The 20,643-nt window shown below is 32.1% G+C and overlaps 1 protein-coding gene across 1 annotated transcript in view; it reads right to left on the bottom strand.

Annotated features, from left to right (window-relative positions):
* The window catches only part of LOC129219283 (cAMP-specific 3',5'-cyclic phosphodiesterase 4C-like), a 559,626-nt gene extending 539,248 nt beyond the window's left edge, over positions 1-20,378 (bottom strand). The window contains exon 1 of the mRNA XM_054853616.1: positions 20,305-20,378. Coding sequence (XP_054709591.1) covers positions 20,305-20,315 — 11 coding nt within the window. The 5' untranslated portion in view covers positions 20,316-20,378. The remainder of the gene's footprint in view (positions 1-20,304) is intronic.
* Positions 20,379-20,643: the final 265 nt, after the last annotated feature.

The following is a 20,643-nucleotide window of genomic DNA, read 5'->3' as shown; positions in this document are numbered from 1 at the left end:
TCAATGAGATCTTTCACGCGAATTAATTTCTGCAGCCGATAATTTTATTCGTATTTATCCAATGGATTGTGACTTAAATTGGAATAAAAAAGGAACTATCGATCGGATTTTTTTTTGAACTGGTCTATAAACATTCCCAGTACCAAAAATAACAAACGGTGAAAGTTTCAGCCAAATCTGCCGGGTAGTTTTTGAGTTCATGGATGACATACAGACAAACATTCATTTTTATATATCTAGATATACTACATTTAATACCTTAGCTGCATTTGCGCTGTCTTAATGTAGAATATTTTACTTCAAGTTAATAACTTGCAATAAAGCTAATAATTACACAATTGTGTGTGTGTGTATAATAAACTGCTTATGTTTTGTTTACATTTATTTTGTTACGCTTTTAACTTTTTATTTATCTAAATACGAAAAAAAAACGAGCTGATGTGTGCATCACATGACTTCCTTTTACTCCAATTTAATGTCATTTCCCCATTATTCGCTATTTTAATGTGATTCAATATTTATTCTCTAAATATCACCAACAATGGCCAAATTGAAACCAAAAAAAAAAAAAAAACTCCGCCAAATTTGTCGCCAAGTTGGCGACAAAACTTGGCGACCAAAAGACTGGCGATATATCGCCAAGTGTCCGACAAATTATAACGCCACTTGAGTTTACATCGAAATTAACAATGATTTCCCCCCAAAAAGGTGCAAAAGACCCCCTTAGGAACATCCGAAAGCAACCAAAAGGGGAGGTGCACAACTAGACCCCACTACGAGTCTATGTACCAAATTTCAACTTTCTAGGACATACCATTTTTGAGTTATGCGAGATACATACGCACATACGCACATACGCACATACACACATACGCACATACATACAGACGTCACGAGAAAAGTCGTTGTAATTACCTCGGTGATGGTCAAAATGGATATTTCGCGTGTCTATCCATTCTTAGGCACTTTTCCGCATGTGGTCGAATCGAAAAAAAAACTCAACATTCATTTGGGGGTGAGCAAAATGGAAATTAAGGTCGATTTTTGAGTGAAAATTTTTTCGCGAATACAATACTTCCTTTTTTGTAAAAGGAAGTAAAAAGAAAGGAAAAGCTTGTTTTTACTTGGCATTCACAACTGCGTCAAAACCGTAGATTTCTGGTAAGAATTCAAATCGTCTTTCGTCTCCATTCGCGCACGTCTGCGACCAAAATATCACATTCTAAAGGGTAAATAAAGCGTAAAAATGGGGGTTCTCTACTTTCACCTCGTGTTATATCTATGATCCGTCTTAAAGATAAAAATAGTTTTGCCGTAATATCTTCTTTTAAACAAATCCCAGTTAGTTTACATTAAACTGAATCTTCCCTCAACGCTGCTTGCATCAACACTCAGGGATATACTGAATCCGTCTTCAGAAAATATTCTTTTTCTCTTGAGTCAAAACTTGTCCCAAATAAGCAGAATGTCATTCCTGCCGTCTCTGTTACCTTAAAGCTAATATTGACAAAATACGAATAATAACTGGGGTCTAGAAAAACGAAGGAAGTGTTGAGAAATGGCACTTAGTTCGTTTTTCATCCTACAATATTGACGAAAAAGTATTTATAGCGTCGTTTTATTGAGTTTTGAACTCGTGCTGATCGAACAGTCGGAAGGTTTTAGTTGTACATTCGTCGTATTTATCCCACAGAAAAACCGATATTTTCGTTTAAATTTCTACTTTTTTGGAACTTTGAAACACGAAAATGATTCTTTACACATGTTTCATAAATCAGCAGTATGTTATGTATTTTTTACATGCGGTGTCTTAATGTACCTTATGAGAATTGGCATTAAGGAAGTAATAATTCTTCAAAATCTATAGGATAAGAAGATTTTTTCCACTGACAAATTTCATTTCATTTTACTTCTGGTTGCTACCGGATGTGTATTTTGTAATGCATGTGATTGAGTATCTTAAGATATGTCAGAATATGTACATATCTTGCACATTGATTACATATTTTTAAAAAAAACTTATTTTGCTAAATGGACAATCATACAAGAAACATATTTCAGTTGTTTAATACAGATATTGCTGTTGAGTTGTATTGTTGTTTGAGAGTATATGTAGAGGAATGTGGGGCAAAGTGAAATAGTTAAGAGAGTTTACGTTTTTTCAAAATTAACAAATTGGAAATTTGTTCTGGAAATTAAATCCAGACATAAGACAATGTTAAGACTTAGACATAAAGAAAGAACAATGTGTTTTGCAGTAAAAATTGCATACAAACATTATTTTTAGTTTTGGCAGTAAGTTTGTATCTCCAAAAAATGTGGAAAATTTTTTCACTTTTTTCCTGTTTGAAGTGAGAAATAAAATATTTTTCTGAGAAAATATTTTCTACTCGATCATTAAGCTATTTTTCATCAAATTAAATAAAATAAGTTTTTAATAAAGGAGAAGGAAGTAAAAAAAAAAAAAACAAATACATGAGTAAATAAATAAAAATAGCCGAATAATAATAATAGCCGAGTAACATAGGCTACATTTTAATCGACTTTAACAGTAGGAGGAGTCTATTTTACCTAGTAAACCTCGATTTCAATCGATTTTTTTTTATTGCGGGTTCTAAATAAATTTATTAATAACTCGACTAAGAGAACCAAAGGTAAGAAACAAGCTTGGTGTTGACTACTATTATAGTGTTATTAAGTAAGATCAATCTTTTATAATTAAAATTTTCCTTCAGTTTGATATAATATTAAGAAATCAAATTTATCATTCTTGTATATCATACTTAAATGCTTGCTTAAGTGTGTATTATTCACGCTATTATTTTGTTGTCCATCGCAGGTTAAAACGTAAAATGTTAAAAGTTTTTTAAAAGGTTAAAAACTGAAACGACGGCATTTGAATTGAATGCTAATGTTATTAATGTAACAGTGACAGAGGTTAATAATAGAACTACATAAATAGGAATATCTTACATATCAAATGACTTGTTTTACTCAATGAGATGATGATATCACACAGCACTTACCTTGTTTCTAACCTTTTAGTGTTTTTTGCCGCAGTCTGCTTTTAGTTTTTTAAACTTTTTTAAAAAATTCTATTATCGTTATGAAATAGCCAAATGAGCGATTCTCGAAAATATGTCCCGTGCATAACGCTAAGTTTTTTTTATTTCATTTAAGTAACTATCAATTAAGTATCGGTTAACTGTTATGTTTTGATAGTATATTGAAGCATGTATTATTCCCCAACAGCATTCATTTTTTGAAGGCTTTGGTTAGCTGGAAAAAAATAAAAAATGTCATCGCGTTTGCAAAATATAGTCAATATTTCCGCCTGCAGTAATGCATGATTTTGCTGTTCCGCATTTTTAATTGACATCTATCACATAACACGTTAAATCACGCACAGTTTACAAACAAAAGGAAAAAAAATACGTGTCAATAGTTGTCGATCGTATACGGCGATGTCGTACGCACATTGAAAAGAGGTCGTACGACACTCGGGAGATTTTGAATCTTAATTCCTCTTTGTTTTTATCAGTTTAAAATAGAAACGTAGGACTTACATTTTAAGCATATAAAATGTTTCAGTTATGGATGGCATATAAAATATAAGATGCAAAATAAAAATGCAAAAAAATAACCCATAAGCTTTTATTCAAACTTTCACTTTTTTTGCACGTGAAGCGTAACACCGAAAAAGTTCTTCATTAAGCACCAATAAGTTTGTAACTACATCACGATTATTCTTAAGTACTTCACATAGACAGTTGAAGCGCGTTGTTTTCCTAAGTATGATCAATTACGCAAAATCTAGTTTTTGTCGCATATATTAATTTAAGATTTAATTCAAAATATGTTAATCATGAATAAGTACTGAGAGTCTGAGAAAAAATAACTAATAATTCATTTGAATAATACCATTCATAAAAAAATGATGAAGTGATAAACACGAAGAAAAGATCATAGCATTTCATCTTCGTTGCTGCATAAAAGGAATGAAGTCTTTGATAATGTAAATTTATTCTGTAACGTATCTCTATCTAAAGGTTAGTGATTCGTGTTGCTTCTAAAGGTTATTGAAAGGTTAAAATTACCATCGAACGTAAGTCCAAAAACCTTTTAAAAAACTGACTAATTGACAGAAGAACCGTTGTGTGATAAATCCAAACTGATAGACATGTTGTGATGGTTTTTCAGGTGCTGGCATTTTAAAACTTTGTAATTACTTGGTCTTATTCATTGAATGTAGAGGATTAAAGACTTCTTGAGGATTTTTTTTTTTAATTTAAGCATTACAATTACTCTTACAGTACTCAGGGATCCTTATAAATTCCTTACAAAATTATTTTAATCTATGTGCAGATGCAAAAGTACCACTATTTCCAAAACTTGATTAACTTAAAATTCAGCTCAGAAATATTTGGATAACACAGGCCTGTACAAAAAAAAAAAAAAAAAAAAAAAACTGATCACCAAAAAAAAAAACTGATTTTAGTAAATTTTTGGACGTTGCTGTCAGGAAAAATAGTCAAAAAATTAAATTAGGTTCCTACCAATGCTTAAGAAATTGAAAATTTAGATTTTCAAAGCTCCATTATATTAAATATTGTTATACTTTAGGAAAGGTATCATCATACAGTGTCATAAGTTGGCACTACGGTGAAAGCTAAAGATGTTTTTGCACCTGGGACAAAAAATAAATAAATAAATAAATAAATAAAAAGAAGTATTTTTTAAATTAATTAATATGTCCACAATTTCGTTCTTTTTTTTTTTTTTTTGAACGGAGTTATCTTAAAAATAGCTCTAATCTGCAGATAAAATATTTTTTAATTCCTTATTAAAATTCAGTTAATACTAAAGGAATTTCATTGGAATCAGGTATGACTGGAAATGATCGACTTACTTACTTTCCTCTTCATCCCCCCCCCCTCCTATTTCGCAGCTCTGCTTTTTGCTCAGTTACTCTTTGAACTTTGATTGGTTCCATTCGTACATGGTTTTTTTTTTTCCTCCGCGGCAGATCAATGTGTATAATTTTATGGTTTCCATGCTGAAAGTTTTAACCTATCTATTAAATATCCAAAATGTCAACAAGGGTTTGTCTGAATTCTTTTTGTTATATTTGTGGAGAATTTGCAGTGAATAAGCATTAAAAAATGTAACAGATTTTGTAAAGAGATCATATTATGTATATTTCGGTATAAAATTTGATGATTAGGATTAGGATAAGGATTGGCTCCATATGTCCCCTTTGTGTAGAGGATTTGAGAAAGTAGTAAAAAATACATAGGAATCTAGGTTACATTAAACAATGGTATCTGTTCTAATTACTATAAAATATTTTTAGCATATCATTTCCAATTGTTTGAATCATAAATTAGTTTGTAAATAATAAACTCGCATGTATTTTGAAAAAACCTTCTTTCTCTTGCAATATAGAAAGTAGGTTTTTTTTCCCCGTGTATTTAAGTCCACTTTTTAAAAAATCATTATGTGATTGAGAAAAATTGATGCCTTATTTGAAATCAAATTGCTGGCATCAAGTTTCAACATGCCACTGCTGTTAGTGGGGAATTCAAAACGCGTTTCATTAAATATCTAACACTCATTTCTGCAGTTACTGCTTTTTACCTTTCCACGGCAGTACATCATTTATAAATATTAGTATATGGATCATTCTCCAGAAAATGTAACTTTTGAACGCAAATATTTTTCAATTTCGAAACCTTGTGTTTTCTTCGTTTTTCGTTCTTACATGAAAGTGTTACCAACTAGAAGTAAACATAAACAATGATCCAGCTAAGTTCCAATTATTTTGCTCAAAAATAAAAATAATAAATAAGTGCCTTGTACAGAGGAAAATAAAATGAAAAAACTTTTAATATTTAAAAATCAAGGCCAATTTAATATCAAAGTAGTAATTTTGTTAATTTGGGGCAAACAATCAGGTATTTTAATTATTAGTGGAAACATAATACTAAGCACTCTTAATTAAAGTACAGCTTAATTAGTAGTTTCAAATGTATGTTAAAAAATTGTATTTAGTAAATTTAAGGATAAACTGGCAATTTATAATTTTGATAGAATGTCTATTATTGATGTATTTCTCCTTCTTCATTTATTTTCACCTCAGAAATAATGACATTGATAAGATCTGTCACGGAGGTGAGGAATTTTCCATTAATATAGGCGTAATACATACATTTTCCAGGAATTTTTTTTCTCTTCGTTGCTACACAATCTGCACATATTAAGCATATGAAAACATGTTCACTTCTTTTTTTAAATTAATTTTCATCCCTGAAATTCAAGTTCATGGAGGTGAGAAGTCAGAATAACCATACTAAGTTTTTGAAGCAAAATCTATCTTTTTGTGTTTCGACAAAAATTTCACAATTTCAACTGTGGCTGAAAATAAACAAGGGGGCTCCCTTGTATCGTGGAACAGAAAATTTGATGTCATTACTGCCACGTGTTAATGATTAATGGCATTTTGTGTTTAGGTAACGGAGTTGAGAATTTATTGTGTGACATGAATTCTTATCCTCCTAAAACGAACTAAAACACAATATTAAAAAAAATAAATATGCTTAAACAATTAGTATTTGAGACACTTGTGAAAGGAATAATCAATAAATGAGTATATACTTATAATTATTAAATAAAAACAAAAAACCTGACTGCGTAAAAACCAAAAAAACTAAAAAGAAAAATGTATAAATCCAGTAGTTTAGAATGTTATTAAGTACTACTGAACATTACTTTCTGATTCAAAGAAGCCCGTAAAATTTGAATGGTCCCCGACTGTTGATCCTTCTATTCTGCTTTTGAATTTATCATTTGTCTTATCTGTGTACGGTTATAAAACTATTTCAACGGTGTAGTTATTCAGTAGTACTTAATAACATTCTAAACTACTGGATTTTTACATTTTTCTTTTTAGTTTTTTTGGTTTTTACGCAGTCGGGTTTTTTGTTTTTATTTAATAATTTTTTATTGTTTATGTAATTTTTGAAATATTACTTTTAAAATGAAATAAAAGACTCACTTGTAGGACAAAATTTCTGATTTTTATTTTAAGGTCCCATGATTTTTTCTTTTTGAAATTAACACTTAAAAAGCTAGTGGTAAAACAAAGTACGCGGCAACTTCAGGAGAAAAGCGGCAAATTTTTCCCATTTCTGTATTTTTTTATTTTGTTGTCACACAGAAACGGACATACATACATAGACCGATAAACACATTACCCTCCTTTGGGTCGCGCACGCGCAGTCGGGTAATTAAAGGAGTTATTAAGCACCATAAACAGTCACACAAGGTATGTGACACGCCTCGGAGGTGAGAATTCACATATTGTGAACCAAAAATATACTAAAATAAAAATTGTTGTTAAAAAATTCTTGGAAGGTTTAAATAGATAAATTTTTGATGAAATTAAAAATCATTGTTAAATCAATTGTTCTTTAAAGTTTTTACTGTAAAAGGCGTGTGACAGAAAAACTACACTTTTTTAACAATGACCTATATAAATAGGAACCACGGATGAAATTCGTACCCATAAATTTAAATACAATAATTTGTCATTTAATTGCAAATACCATGCCAAACGCAACCTTTACAAACATTTTCAATAGCTAGTGAAACATTTTTCCAAAGCTTCTTTTCCGAAACAACGTGTGTTTCAGTTTAGTCGAAATAAAAATGGATGGAATTCAATGGGTGCAGGAGAGAGTGAATATTCCCAGCAAAATGATGATGAATACGAATACATAAGCATTGCAAATGACTGGTGCTGCTTTGGAAGTAGTATTACACTTTCCTATTCAGCTGAGGAGGACAAAGGCCAGATATGGGTAGTAACTCAAATCTTGAGTGTAACTCACAGTGAAAAATAGTACTCAAAGCAACTACATGAATTTATGCTAGTCTTTGGACAAGTTTTTAAACATATTTACAGCAGGTGGCAGGGTTTTTTTTCGCTGTCGTTCGCTTTTAATACTTTTATTTTGATTGGTAATTGTTCAGGTTCTCTTCATTTTGTACTAGCTGCGTTACTCGGCGTTGCATAGTCTACCATGAAAATAAAAGTTATATCAAGCGTTGCATTGTCAACAATCAGGCTTAAATAAATGAAAAAAAAATTGTAAAATTTCCCGTCTACGTATGGAAGAAAGCAGTTTTATAACTCAAAATTTAAAATTAAACCTCTGGTTTTTTTTTTTATTTTTTTTAACTCCAGTCATTGTTATTAATAGGCATAAACATTAGGGTGGGCCGAAAAAAGGATATTTCCGGGAAGCAACTTCTAATAGCAAAAAAAGTTGTGTATTGCCATCCTAAGCAGGGGAAAAATAATTAAAAAAATAATAATAAATTAATATTAATGTCCTCAGCTCGCGCATTGGCAGCAAAGTTTGAAGAAAAGGTAAAAAATGGTCAATGTTCAAATATTAAAAAAAATCCAAATGTTCAAAATTTTTGTTCAAAAACCAGTTACATGCTTTCTTTTAATTCTATTTTCCTATATCTTTGAAAATATTTAATTCCTTTTCAGTTTTTAGTTCGAGCATTAGCTGCAAAGTTGAGTGAAACTAACCCAAAATCGACATTTTTGGTTTATTTTGCACATTGCAGTATTTCTTCTTTTCGATCCCAGTTATGTATTTTTTTTTACAATAAATATGCCCGATACAGCTCTTTGCTGGAAATGTAAGTATATTTAATTGCATTAACAATCCAGAACCCACTTTAAGTAGGTAGCTGTATTTTGTGTTCCACCCTGTAATTACCAAAAGAGTAGTTATATATTTTTAACTACTAATTCCTGTATAATATAATAATTTACTAATTATTATATTATACAGGACATATATTTTTAAAGTAACTTACATTCACAATAACTTTTATTTTAAACAAGTTTCTACGTTTCGATCAAGGCTTAAAGTTGGACATAGACTCAGTTTGGCATTGATTTTGGCGAACATAAAGTTTCTCATATAGATCCATCTCTTGCGTTTAATAATTCAAATGAATTTCTGGAAATTCACTGAGCAGTTCCGCAATCCTTTCAATTGCCCGAGTTTGATATAGAAATTTAATGTATAGTTCCTAGAAGTGATAAAATAGGGAAAGTAGAGGTAAGTAAACACGTTAGTCAATCAATCAACTCTTTAACTGTTATAGCTCGAAGCTTCAAATCTTAATATTGGTGGAAGAAATTCTCTTATAGCTATATAAGCGTTTCCTAATGGAAAATCTTTTGCGTTGTACTGTACACCGTAGTGCAATCCAATTCCCTTGTATTTCGCCTCTAGTCCACTGCCATGACCAAGAACAATTTCTCAAAAATGGCAAAGTAAGCATTTCTTTGAATCACCGGATCCACGATGTTTAAAAGATCATCAGACACCTGACTTGTAGATTTTGTAACTTTAAATAAGTGTGCAGGTCCATGTTTCACGGAAGTTTGTTCTTTTCCTTAAATTTAAATTTTATCAAGCCATAATGTTTAAAGATATAATTTACGAGTTTAGTAGTTTAGATTGCAAAATATAGTCTTAGTACTCAGCACGCGTTAAGGATTGCTAATGACTTCGAAAGGTCTTGGTTTTGTGAGAGCGAGATCAATTTTGCACTTTCGTTTCTGTATTACATTGACAATATCCATCAAATATACTTATGCTCGGTTTTTAAGTCAGTTTTTAAAAGTTCGATTTCGTCCAAACGAATTATATCGAATTTAGTAATATATGATTATACAAAAACAGTTGAAGCTTTACCAATAATTCAGTTAATGTTCATATTTTACATTCTGGCTGTAGAAAGGGTTTTTAAACTGGTTAGTCAGTCAGTAGGTTGGGTATTTTGGCATAGCACAAGGTATGGATTAATGTGAAAAATTTTATTCTCGCGATCATCAATGTAAAAAATCACCAGTCAAACCTCAAACCTTGATCTAAACGTAGAAACTTGTTTAAAATAATATAATTATTGTGAATGTAAGTTATGTTAAAAATATATAAGTCCTGTAAATAAGTACTCTTCTTGGGAATTGCAGGGTGGAATAAAATGCAATCACCTACTTGGAGTTGATTCTGAGGTTGTTAATAGAAGAAAATATGATTATATTTCCAGCAAAGAGCTGCAACGGGCACATTTATTGTTAAAAAAAATACATAACTGGGATCGAAAAGAAGAAATACTGCAATGTGCAAAATAAGCTAAAAATGTCGATTTTCGGTTAATTTCATGTAAATTTGCGGGTTATGCACGAACTAAAAACTGTAAAATAATGCAAATTATTTTGAAAGATATATGAAAAGACTATTAAAAGGAAGCATTTAAACGGTATTAGAACAAAGCAAATTAACATTTAAATTTTACAAAAATATTTAAAAATTGACCATTTTACCTTTTTTCCAAACTTTGCAGCCAATGCGCGATCTGAAGACATAAATATTAATTTTTTCATTATTTTTCCTATGTTAAGGATGGCAATATACAACTTTTTTTTGCTATTAGAAGTTGCTTAGCGAAAACTTTCTTTTTTCGGCCCACCCTAATAAACATTCCATCTGACGGAGTTTCTGGCGAATCCCTCCCCGTACAGGAGATTTGACCTTCTATACAGAAGCGAAAAACCCCAATGAATATTCTTGATTATCAAAGGGCTTCTGTGCCAAATTTGGCATAAATCTGGATTTGTAAAAAAAACAAACACCACACACACACATACAGCCATTTTATGTGTGTAGATTTTTTTTTCCAGTTTGATTACGAATGCATTACAAGTGCATACGACGCTCAATGAAATAACATCCGCTGTAACGAATCTGCACGTTAAAACAATAAATCGAATTAATCAATGTGGTAAATGAATGGTCGTAACTACTCAATGCAATAAAGTTTCCATAAAACGTTCGAATAAAACAAGAAGTTAAACATCAGTGTTGTAGTGCTTTTAAAAAATATTTCTTGCAAATTGTCAGGAGTGTGAAGTTAAATTGTTACTTAATAAATGACAGCAGAAAGTGTAGATGGTTTATGATTGTAAATGTTAACTTGGTAGCTAGATGTGTATAATTAACGTTTTGATTTTTTTAGGTACTTTAAATTCGGAATCAGCATGAAATTTTGTAAATGTGTTAAAACAAAAATGCAATTATCGTTGGGAAAAGTAATTGCCAAATTAGTATAAAATTGTGTTACTGTAACAAAACAATGAAACAGATTGATAAACATAGGACAGAAAAGTTGAACAATTATTTCAGAATATTTAAATCTTACTTTTAAGCCATTAGAAAGCATTTTTGCCAAATTAGCTTATAAAACTGTATTGAAAACTGATTTTTAAAACGAAAAGTTTGTACATAAAATTTTATAATGGTTATTTTGGAAGTTTTTGTAAATGTTTGTCCGTTCTTTCCGTGAAAGTCAACTCAAAGCGCGAGTAGTCCACTGAAATAGTTTGCTGTACTTCATATAGCTTCACAGAAGAAATCTAATTCGTATTCATGTAGTGCAATAGTGTTTCCTATATAAGAAGAAATGGGATTCCTTATCACTCTCAGAAGAGTGTATTTCCAATTTTATATCGCAAAGTTTCTGTAAAAAAAGTTAGACTTAGAGGTTTGTTCAGACAGTATATAAATGTAATCATTCCATTTCAGTCTTATACTCTGCGAAAAAAACGAAAAAGAAAGAAAGAAATAATACTGATAAAAAAGCACTGAAGAATATATAAATGATATTTTTCTTGTATCAGTGATGCGCACGAGACGCACTTTAATCTAATCAGAGAACGAAAGGAAAAGAGTGGAATGCCTATAAGATGCCAATGAATACGTTGCACTTTTAAAAGATTTATACCCCGTAAACAAATAAAAATATAAAACCAATACTTATTTTTCTTTTAATTAGCACGAAATCTTCAAAGTATTAATCAGAACAAAACTCATCAGAAATAAATCAAAATCAGAAAAAAATTGGGAATTTTACTTGACATTTCAGCATTATGATTTATATTTTAACACTAGTAAATCGCCCGTCAAGGTATGACGGGTGAAAAGTGCTTCTACATTTGAATGAAGCAATTCCCTGTTTGGTGATATTTTGATAGTTGAAATGCTAACCCTAAACTCCAGTAGATAGCGTTCATTGTTGACCACTTTTTCGTTTCTTCATTCTCCTAAACTGACAGTCTTACCAATAAAAAAATAAGATACTGGATCCAGTTCAGCCTCGTCAAAATAAAGCATTTCCCTGCATGTTAAACATTACCAAAAAACATTATCGAATTATCATGCCGTGGAGCGAGTTTCATTGTTGATGACGTCAGAAGCGTTACTCGATCATTCGCTATTACCTATATGATCATTCCTAGATGTTTATAAACACGCGAGTGTATTCGAGCACAAAAATCAAGTAAATACGGCAAATATTCAAAAAAAAAAAAGGTGAATTTTTAAAATTTGTTTATCAAACTTCCCCGGTTTCCCGGTTATATGTGAGTAATGTTTAACAGATAAAAGTGTGAAAGAGAGAGTGAGAGAGAGAGTGAGATTTATCTACACGTTGCACAAAGACATACATTCACACAGGGACATAGACACTGCAATAAGTCAGGATTAATAGTCAAACAGTAACATAGGTCGGTAAACAGACCAAACCTCGAAGCACAGGACTAACTATACTGCAAGCGAAGACTAGTAGACCCAACTAGTGTTACTTGCACCACGTTCCTACATGCAAAATATCCACCGTTGTCATAGCAACACGTCCGTGAAGTCTTTGATCATTCTTTGCAATAGCCAATGAAATTTTCAGTTTTTCGACAGTTTTGTCCTAGAATTATTATCATAATTTTTTTTTATTGAAAATTTTTATCCAAATACCGGAATAAACATACATATACAGTTGGCTCTCTGTTGACGCTCTATTTAACGACTTTCTCTACTTAACGACGATTTTTTTTGGTCCCTTGAAAGTCATTAAACAGAGAGCCAACTGTATATATATATATATATATATATATATATATATATATATATATATATATATATATATATATATATATATATATATATATATATATATATATATATATATATATATATATATATATATATATATATATATATATATATATATATATATATATAAGTTAATTAATTCGTGTGTTAATGTAATTGGTGTGTTTTACAAATTCCATGGAGACACAAAGTAGTGCGCGTTACAGAATGGAGAGTACCTACAATTTCTCCCTCCCTCGAAAAATAATTCTATTTAAACATCTTCCTAATCATTTAAGTCCAAAACGGTTTATATATTCCAATTCCTATTCACAATATTTTAACTTTAAAACATCAACATTCATTACATTCAAAAACTGTATTTTAAAAACTTTATTAGGATGTGTATTTATTGAGAATTCTAACGAAGTTACTGGTTCCTGCTTCTCCATGTTGTCACCGTTTTAAAACGAGTGTAATAAAGCGAAATTATATTTGCACCAACACTAACAACTTCTGTATTTTGCTTTTGCATTTTTTCTTTCAAAATTTTCGTTTATGATACTATTTTATTCACACGAAAATACAATATAAATGAAAACGAGGGAGGAGGGAGTAGATTGTCGTTAGCAAAAGGCTATTGTTGGCATTATTGAACTTTGTTATAAAGTGAGAATTTTTGTTTTATGTCTGTCTATGCTTTATTTAGGCAACTCTAAATGTTATCTAGCAGTTTCAGCTGTTGATTTTCATTTGATAATTGCCTAAAAAAATTTTTAATCATTAGGTAGTTTTTGCTATTAATTTTCGTAAAATATAACAATAGATATCGTTTAAAATAACGACTTAGATTTTAGGCTCTAAAAGATCTATGAACTAATGCTTCTTCAGAGAACTTTTCGAGGGATTTTATTATTATTATTTTTTTTTTTTTTTTGAATGTGTCTTGTTCAATGTGAATCCTTTCCCTGCAATAAATAATGTGCTGAATATGTGTCATTGAAAACATTCTCCTTCTCTCTTTTTTTTCCGATTGAATACGTATTTTTAATCAATAACCGAGGCAGCGAATTCTAAAGGTGTTCTTGACACAACCTTTTGGTCTCTGGACAGCATACAAAAATAATTATCACAGCTTTCGAAACTTTTAAATATGATCATGTTCCAATTTATAGCGTATTTGAAAAATAAAATGTTATATGATTACACATGCGCATCGTAAAAATATAAATAAAAACATCTATGGAACGAAATGAGCGCTCAAACAGGCAGTGATGTTATGAGGTGCCCTTTGAAGCGATTCGGATGAAGAGGTTGGTTGTGTGGAAGACGACTATGTTCTTCTTATTAAATGTGTATTTGTGTCAACATGGCCTTATATTTGACTCCAAAAAATATCCCTAGTCAACCTAGCATTTAAAAACACGGGAAAAAATGTTGATGATGAAGATGAAAGGGAGTAAAAATTGAACCGATATTCTTAGTAGCAGAACTTTTTTATGCACCTGAATTTTTTTATGCATCTACGGCGCAAATTTAAAAAATAAAATAAATAGTCTGCAAGATAAACCTACATTAGATTAATTGTAAAATCTGGGAACTGATGTGATATACCCCACCCTTGGCGACTTTTTCCTGTTGGCGCCAAGAAAGCGTCGCCAAGAAAACGACATATGTCATACATCGTTCTTAGCGATGCTTTTTTAGCGCCAACAGGAAAAAATCAGATAAAAAAACATGATCAAAGCACTTCAGAACACAATACATATAAAAACAACATAAAAGCACAACAAAAAACATCACGAATATATGCTTCAAAAATGTACAGGGTCGGGGTTTTTTGTAAACATATTAAAATACAATGAAATAAATTATTGTATTGATTACAAGTCGAAATTAATGCATTAATTTTTTTTTCATCATTTCTCCGGGATACGAGCCCTCGGCTCGCCGGCCCTGCCTCGGTCTCATTACGAAAGTACTATGAGACCTCTGGCTCGCCAGGACCTCGCTCCGCTCGGTCCGTTATCCCTCCGACTGTTAATATACATTACAGTCGGAGTATGGTCACAGTTATGTATACTACAAGAACCCCTCAAGGATTTGTAAAAACAAAGAATTTTGGAAGTGAGAGGTTTTTTTTGAATTCTAAAATAAAGAACTTACCTTTTTATATGGTATAAATATTCACACTCAGTCTAAAACAATACATCATATGACAATGGCACGTTACAGATACACACCACGTTGGAGTTAACTTTTAATTAACCTTCAAGTTTGAAGAAACTGGCATTTTCTAATATTTTTACTTCAAAACACAACTACTGAATTTAAACTAACACAAAATAAGCATTCCTGTAAGGTATATTGCACGAAACAACACCACGTATCTCTCCTGCGTGAAACCCAAACAACCCAAGTAAACAAGTTTGAACAGATCTGTAAGTTTGCCTTCGGGTTGCTAAACACAGGTTAGTTTGGCCAGGGATGCCATGCATAAAAAATTATCGCCTCATTGGCGAGAAAAATATTTTAATTTTGTGCAAAAAAATCGAATGTCGCCAAATGGGGGGGTATATTACATCTGTACCAAAATCTGAATCGGCTATCAGAAATGATTAATAATTAAATGCTAATACAAGTACATTCTATTTGTGTATTCTATCCCTGAAAATACGGCACAAATCTTCATTTGCTTAAGGGCAAAAAAAAAATTCTTTTAAAAATTTAGGTTTTTTTCTCCCCCAAGTTTAAAACATTCTGCAGACTTTCTCAAGAATCTGTGGTGCACGTTACAGCGTCACGCTGTTTCTGCAACCGAGCTGATCATGCAGGTGTCAACGCACAGCTACTAACATCTCTAAACAAAACAAATACGTGCAAATATAGTAATTGCTGATTGAAAACGGAAATTCATCCTGAAATGCTAATGCTAATTTGACAGTAATAGCAAAATAGTTTGATAATGTTTTAATTCGTTGCGGTGTGTCAGAGAGCCTTAATAGTGTTCCCAACAATTTCTGCATAAAATTTCAGCCGGAGTAATTTAGTCTCTCAGTCATTAGCGAGTCATATATTCGAGTGTCAAAAACAATTAATGTAGTATTTTTACAGTCAAAAACAATATTTAGATCATTATCATCTCTCCGCATGTGAAATAAATACTTTGCGTATGTGTTTAGTGTTAAATTATTTAGAATCGTCTCCACCAGGGGTTTTCAACAGTTTTTACTCAAGGGCCACATCGTGAAATTTTTGAGGTGAGGCGGTTCAACAATCAACACTATTTTCGTGCAGACGGTATAGTTGGCGCTACCCCCCTCCCCATAAACCAGTGAATTTTATTTAAACTGAGCGTTAAGTGATGGATTTTGAGATTTTCAGGGCTTAGTTTTCTTTAAAAATGTCTAAAAAGAAACAGATAATCAATTCTTTCCCACCTCAGTGTACAAGCTTCCCACGGTCAGGACAAAATTTGTTCGCGGGCTGGATGTTATCCGCAGGCCGTAGGTAGGAGACACCTGGTCCACACACCAGACGAAGCTTATACCACAATTCCTTCCCGGTGCAGAGTTATTTATCATAAAAATCAGCTCCATTGATGAGTTTTAGTGGTAGGTTTCCCGAATGTGTGCATTTATTAAGAGAAAACCAGGAATATTCTTGCCATGTTGCTCTAATGGTTAAACAGCGAATGTCCCAACAATCTCCTTATCTCGAGTGACCACATTTCTGAACATCGACCTGGAGGCATGTTTCAATATCCAGGAAAGATTTCGGGACACTTAAAAATTTTTTTGGAGATTTAATTGGAGGTAAAAAATCGGTAAATACTCGTATATCCACCATATAAGAGAACTGCTACAACCACAGCAGAATGTAGTTATAGGTCTTTTCTACATTATAAATATATTTTTCTCAGTTTATTACTTGTGTGAAGTTGCAACAGTGTGCTTCTTTAGACAGAAAACAAATATTATTTTTAATTTTTAACACAGTAGTAGAAATAATCGCAGAATTAGGGGCAGGAGCATAAAAAAGCAATTCCTAAATGCAGATGCCGCAAAAGAAAATAATAATAACAATAATATTAATAATAATAATAATTCTTGGATAAAAATGAAAGAGTTCAAATTTGATAACTTTTTGTGTCCACAAGTACTTATACAATTTTCGGAGATAGTGTCAAAAAAATCTAGATCTGGAAAGTGTCCTTCGAAATTCGAGGACTTACCGTCACCCTCAACTCCATTGGTTACACAACAGCAATGGATTAAAAAAAATGGACTGTTAATTAAGTGCATTGATAATTCCGTTATTGTTACTAAATTTAACAATAACTTCATTTTTTTAAATACAAAATGCATTTTTACTGTTAAACCATCCCAAATAAGTGTGGAATTATAAATCAAATTTAGTGTCTTGCTTAGTTTTCAATTTCTACTTTCCATTTTGCCTACAAAAACTTCAGTGATGCAACTTTGCATCACTGAATCATTTTCAAATGCATCCTTTTGTTCAATGCTAAACAAAACCATCTTCCTTGCAGTTTTAAAGAATCTGTAATGTACGGAAGTTCCCGGAACTTGGAAACTTTTTTAAAAGATAAGAAGACTCACATCGGAAACCGGATGTTGACGGTAAAACTGTCACGCTTTCGCACATGTCAACGAGAACAATGTTTGGAGCAGTTTTAAAATCATTAAAGAGAGAGAGAGAAAAACGGTTAAACAAAAATACATGCTCGCACTCTAAGAAATCAACAAAAAATGGAATAATGCTAGAAAACTTATTTTCCGAAATATTACTTTCATAATTTTGCTTTGTTCAAAGAAATTGAATTTTTAACATGTTCTATTGTCAACAAATTGTGAAATCGATTTTAAACCATGAAACGCAAAAAGAAATTCAATTTTCAGTTGCGTAATATTTGATTTCTTACAGCACATGCAAAGCATAATGCTTTATTTGTTTCATAAAAGCAGTTTCGCAAGTGTTTATCTGGTGTCGCAAAAACTTTTATTAAATTGTTAACCAGTCTTCTGACGTTAGATATATTTTGAAACATATTTTTCCTGATGCGTAGTCGCTTTTCTAGAACGTAGCACGTTTTACTTCTTTTTATATTATTATTATTATTTTAGTTGTTAACATCAGATTCGTTTTCAATTATCCATTTGAAGGAAATCATATACAGACATTCAGGGTGTCTTTGAAACAGTCCGGCTAACTTTGCGCCCCCTCATACTTTTTAGCTCATTTGACTTAGAAAAAAATTAGTAGTCCCAGTAATGCGTTCTTGCTTGCAAGGTCATAAAAAAAAATTGTTGCCTTTATACTTTTAAAATATACTGTGATACAAAAAATATTAAGTAGTGCAAAGTCCAGGCTGGCTCAAATTTACCATAGTTACTTTTCAAAACGTAACGTGAGTTATGTCTTCGCTTTTGTTTAATACATTTTTTAATATTTTTTTATTTTATTATTATAAAAATCATTCTTTATTCTGCTTATGAAGCAACAATTCATATACATATATATATATATATATATATATTCAGTCGAACTCGCTTATTACGAGCGTTATAAAAGAGTGCTCGTATGAGATGGGTTCAAGAAAAAAATCATAAAAACTTATGCACGCTTGCTTTGTTATTTTTATAATTCTGTACAGTACCAAATAAGTTGGAAATATTATTTGAGCTGTCTTATTGTTTTCGAGGAACGTAGGGTTCGAAAAACATTCTTCACTCACCAAGCCAAGTATATCCAGAGCTATTTAACTTCAAATTCTTCACATTTGACGTTATGGTGGTCATTTTCTCTCTCTTTACTTTCACTTGAAATATCCTCGGAAGTATATCTCGGAAATGATAACATTCTCTTCAACAAAGTTTTTAAAGGCTCCTCTACTCCGCGAATATGAAAAAAAAAAATACCGTGCCAACACTTGTTCTTGTGATTTGTGTCTTATCTAACTTTCGGTTGAATTCAAAATGTTTTCAAATTTTTTCTTAAAATCGAACAATCTTTTTTGATGAGGAAATCAGCAGACATTTTATGAACTGTAAAAAAAAAAAAAATGGTCGCTTTCAGAAGGGTTTGCTCGTAAAAAGTGAGTTCTGTTCCGATAGACTTAACATTGTACCAACCAAATCTTTTGGATTTCATCTCTAAATCCGAGTTCTCGTTAAAAAAAGGGCTCGCTATAAACGAGTTCGACTTTATGCAATAAAACAGTAATGGAATACAATAAAATTAGACGCAACTTTCATTAAAATATGGTTTGCTTGAGTTTTAAAGAATTTTGAAATGCTTCAGTTTCCAACAGTTTTGCATGAAATTAAACCTTTTCTGTACGAAACTTTTCATTTATAATTTATTTGTCATAATTAATCAATTATTCACGAAGGTCGTTGACCGTGTTATCGATAAAAAGCATCTGAAGAAGAGTGATGAAATAGATTAAAATTTATGTGAGGAAAACAATTCAGAGAAATTTGTTTTCATTTTAAACAATCAAAACTGTTTTACTTTCCAACTGCTTTCCACGTAATTAAACATTTTTTATGCGTCATCTTCCACATTCATTTCCATGAATAATTAAATATGCATAAGGTTCGACGAACGTGCTATTGACAAAAAGCATCAGGCTGAAATTTCGCAACGGGTTGCTTTCGTTTTAGCACACTTGAAAAGTTTTCATTTCCAATTATTTTTCAGGTAATGAAGTACTTTTTGTACGTAATATTTTTTTCATATGAAATTCAATACTTACAAACATTAAAATATGCATTGCGGTTCTGTGAGCGAGTTATTGATGAAAACAGTTTGTAAACACTTTTTCACTCGGATTTTTCATAAGCGTGCTGCAAGAGAGGGGGGGGGATGGCATTTTTGACAGGTTCGTAGCGGGTATTTGCGGAGAGGTGTTAGAAATGACTTACCGGAGAACATTAGCAAGCGTGTGCCGTCTGTTTCTGCGAGGAGCAGCGGCGGCTGGCGGCCGTGGCGGCCGCGGGTACCCAAGTTTGGCCGCCATGCTCGGAAAAGACGCGTGCTACGATCGAGATCGCGACGATCAATGGGCGGGCGGCTCACGCTGGACGCCACCAGGGGGAGCCCCGAAACGGCGCCCGAAAAAAAGTTCGCAGAAAGCGCGCCAAAATGATCCCCTTTTTTTCGCTCATTCTTCGCTTCGCCTACAATCGATGCCGATAATGTGGACTCCAAAAGCGAAAGACGGTCCCAAAAGGGAGAAGTAAAATATGGGAGTGAAAAAACTTACCAGTCCTCCATGTCAGATCGGGGTGGGCTTGAAAAAAAGTTTCGATCCGCGACTCATCCGAATGCAGGTGATGTGCAAGGACCATGCTCTCGCCGTCGCGAAAAGAGCAGATATGTCACGGCAGCTATTCTTTCTGCTCCCCGCAATACTTCTACTCCATCGTAAACCATCCCTCGCTTCCAATCCGGCATCAAGAATCGTCGTTACGAGTAATCGAAGTAAATTATTAACTCGGCATTTAAATGGCCGGCCTGCAGCGGGTTTTAGAGCTCACGATCCGTTTCACTCGTGCTCGATGTCGGCGTCTACATCAAAGGACATTATGACGAGGCTCCTCTT

This window comes from Uloborus diversus, chromosome 3 (assembly GCF_026930045.1).
Source record: "Uloborus diversus isolate 005 chromosome 3, Udiv.v.3.1, whole genome shotgun sequence".
Classification (NCBI taxonomy): Eukaryota; Metazoa; Arthropoda; class Arachnida; order Araneae; family Uloboridae; genus Uloborus; species Uloborus diversus.
This window is presented reverse-complemented; position numbering and strand designations above follow the sequence as displayed.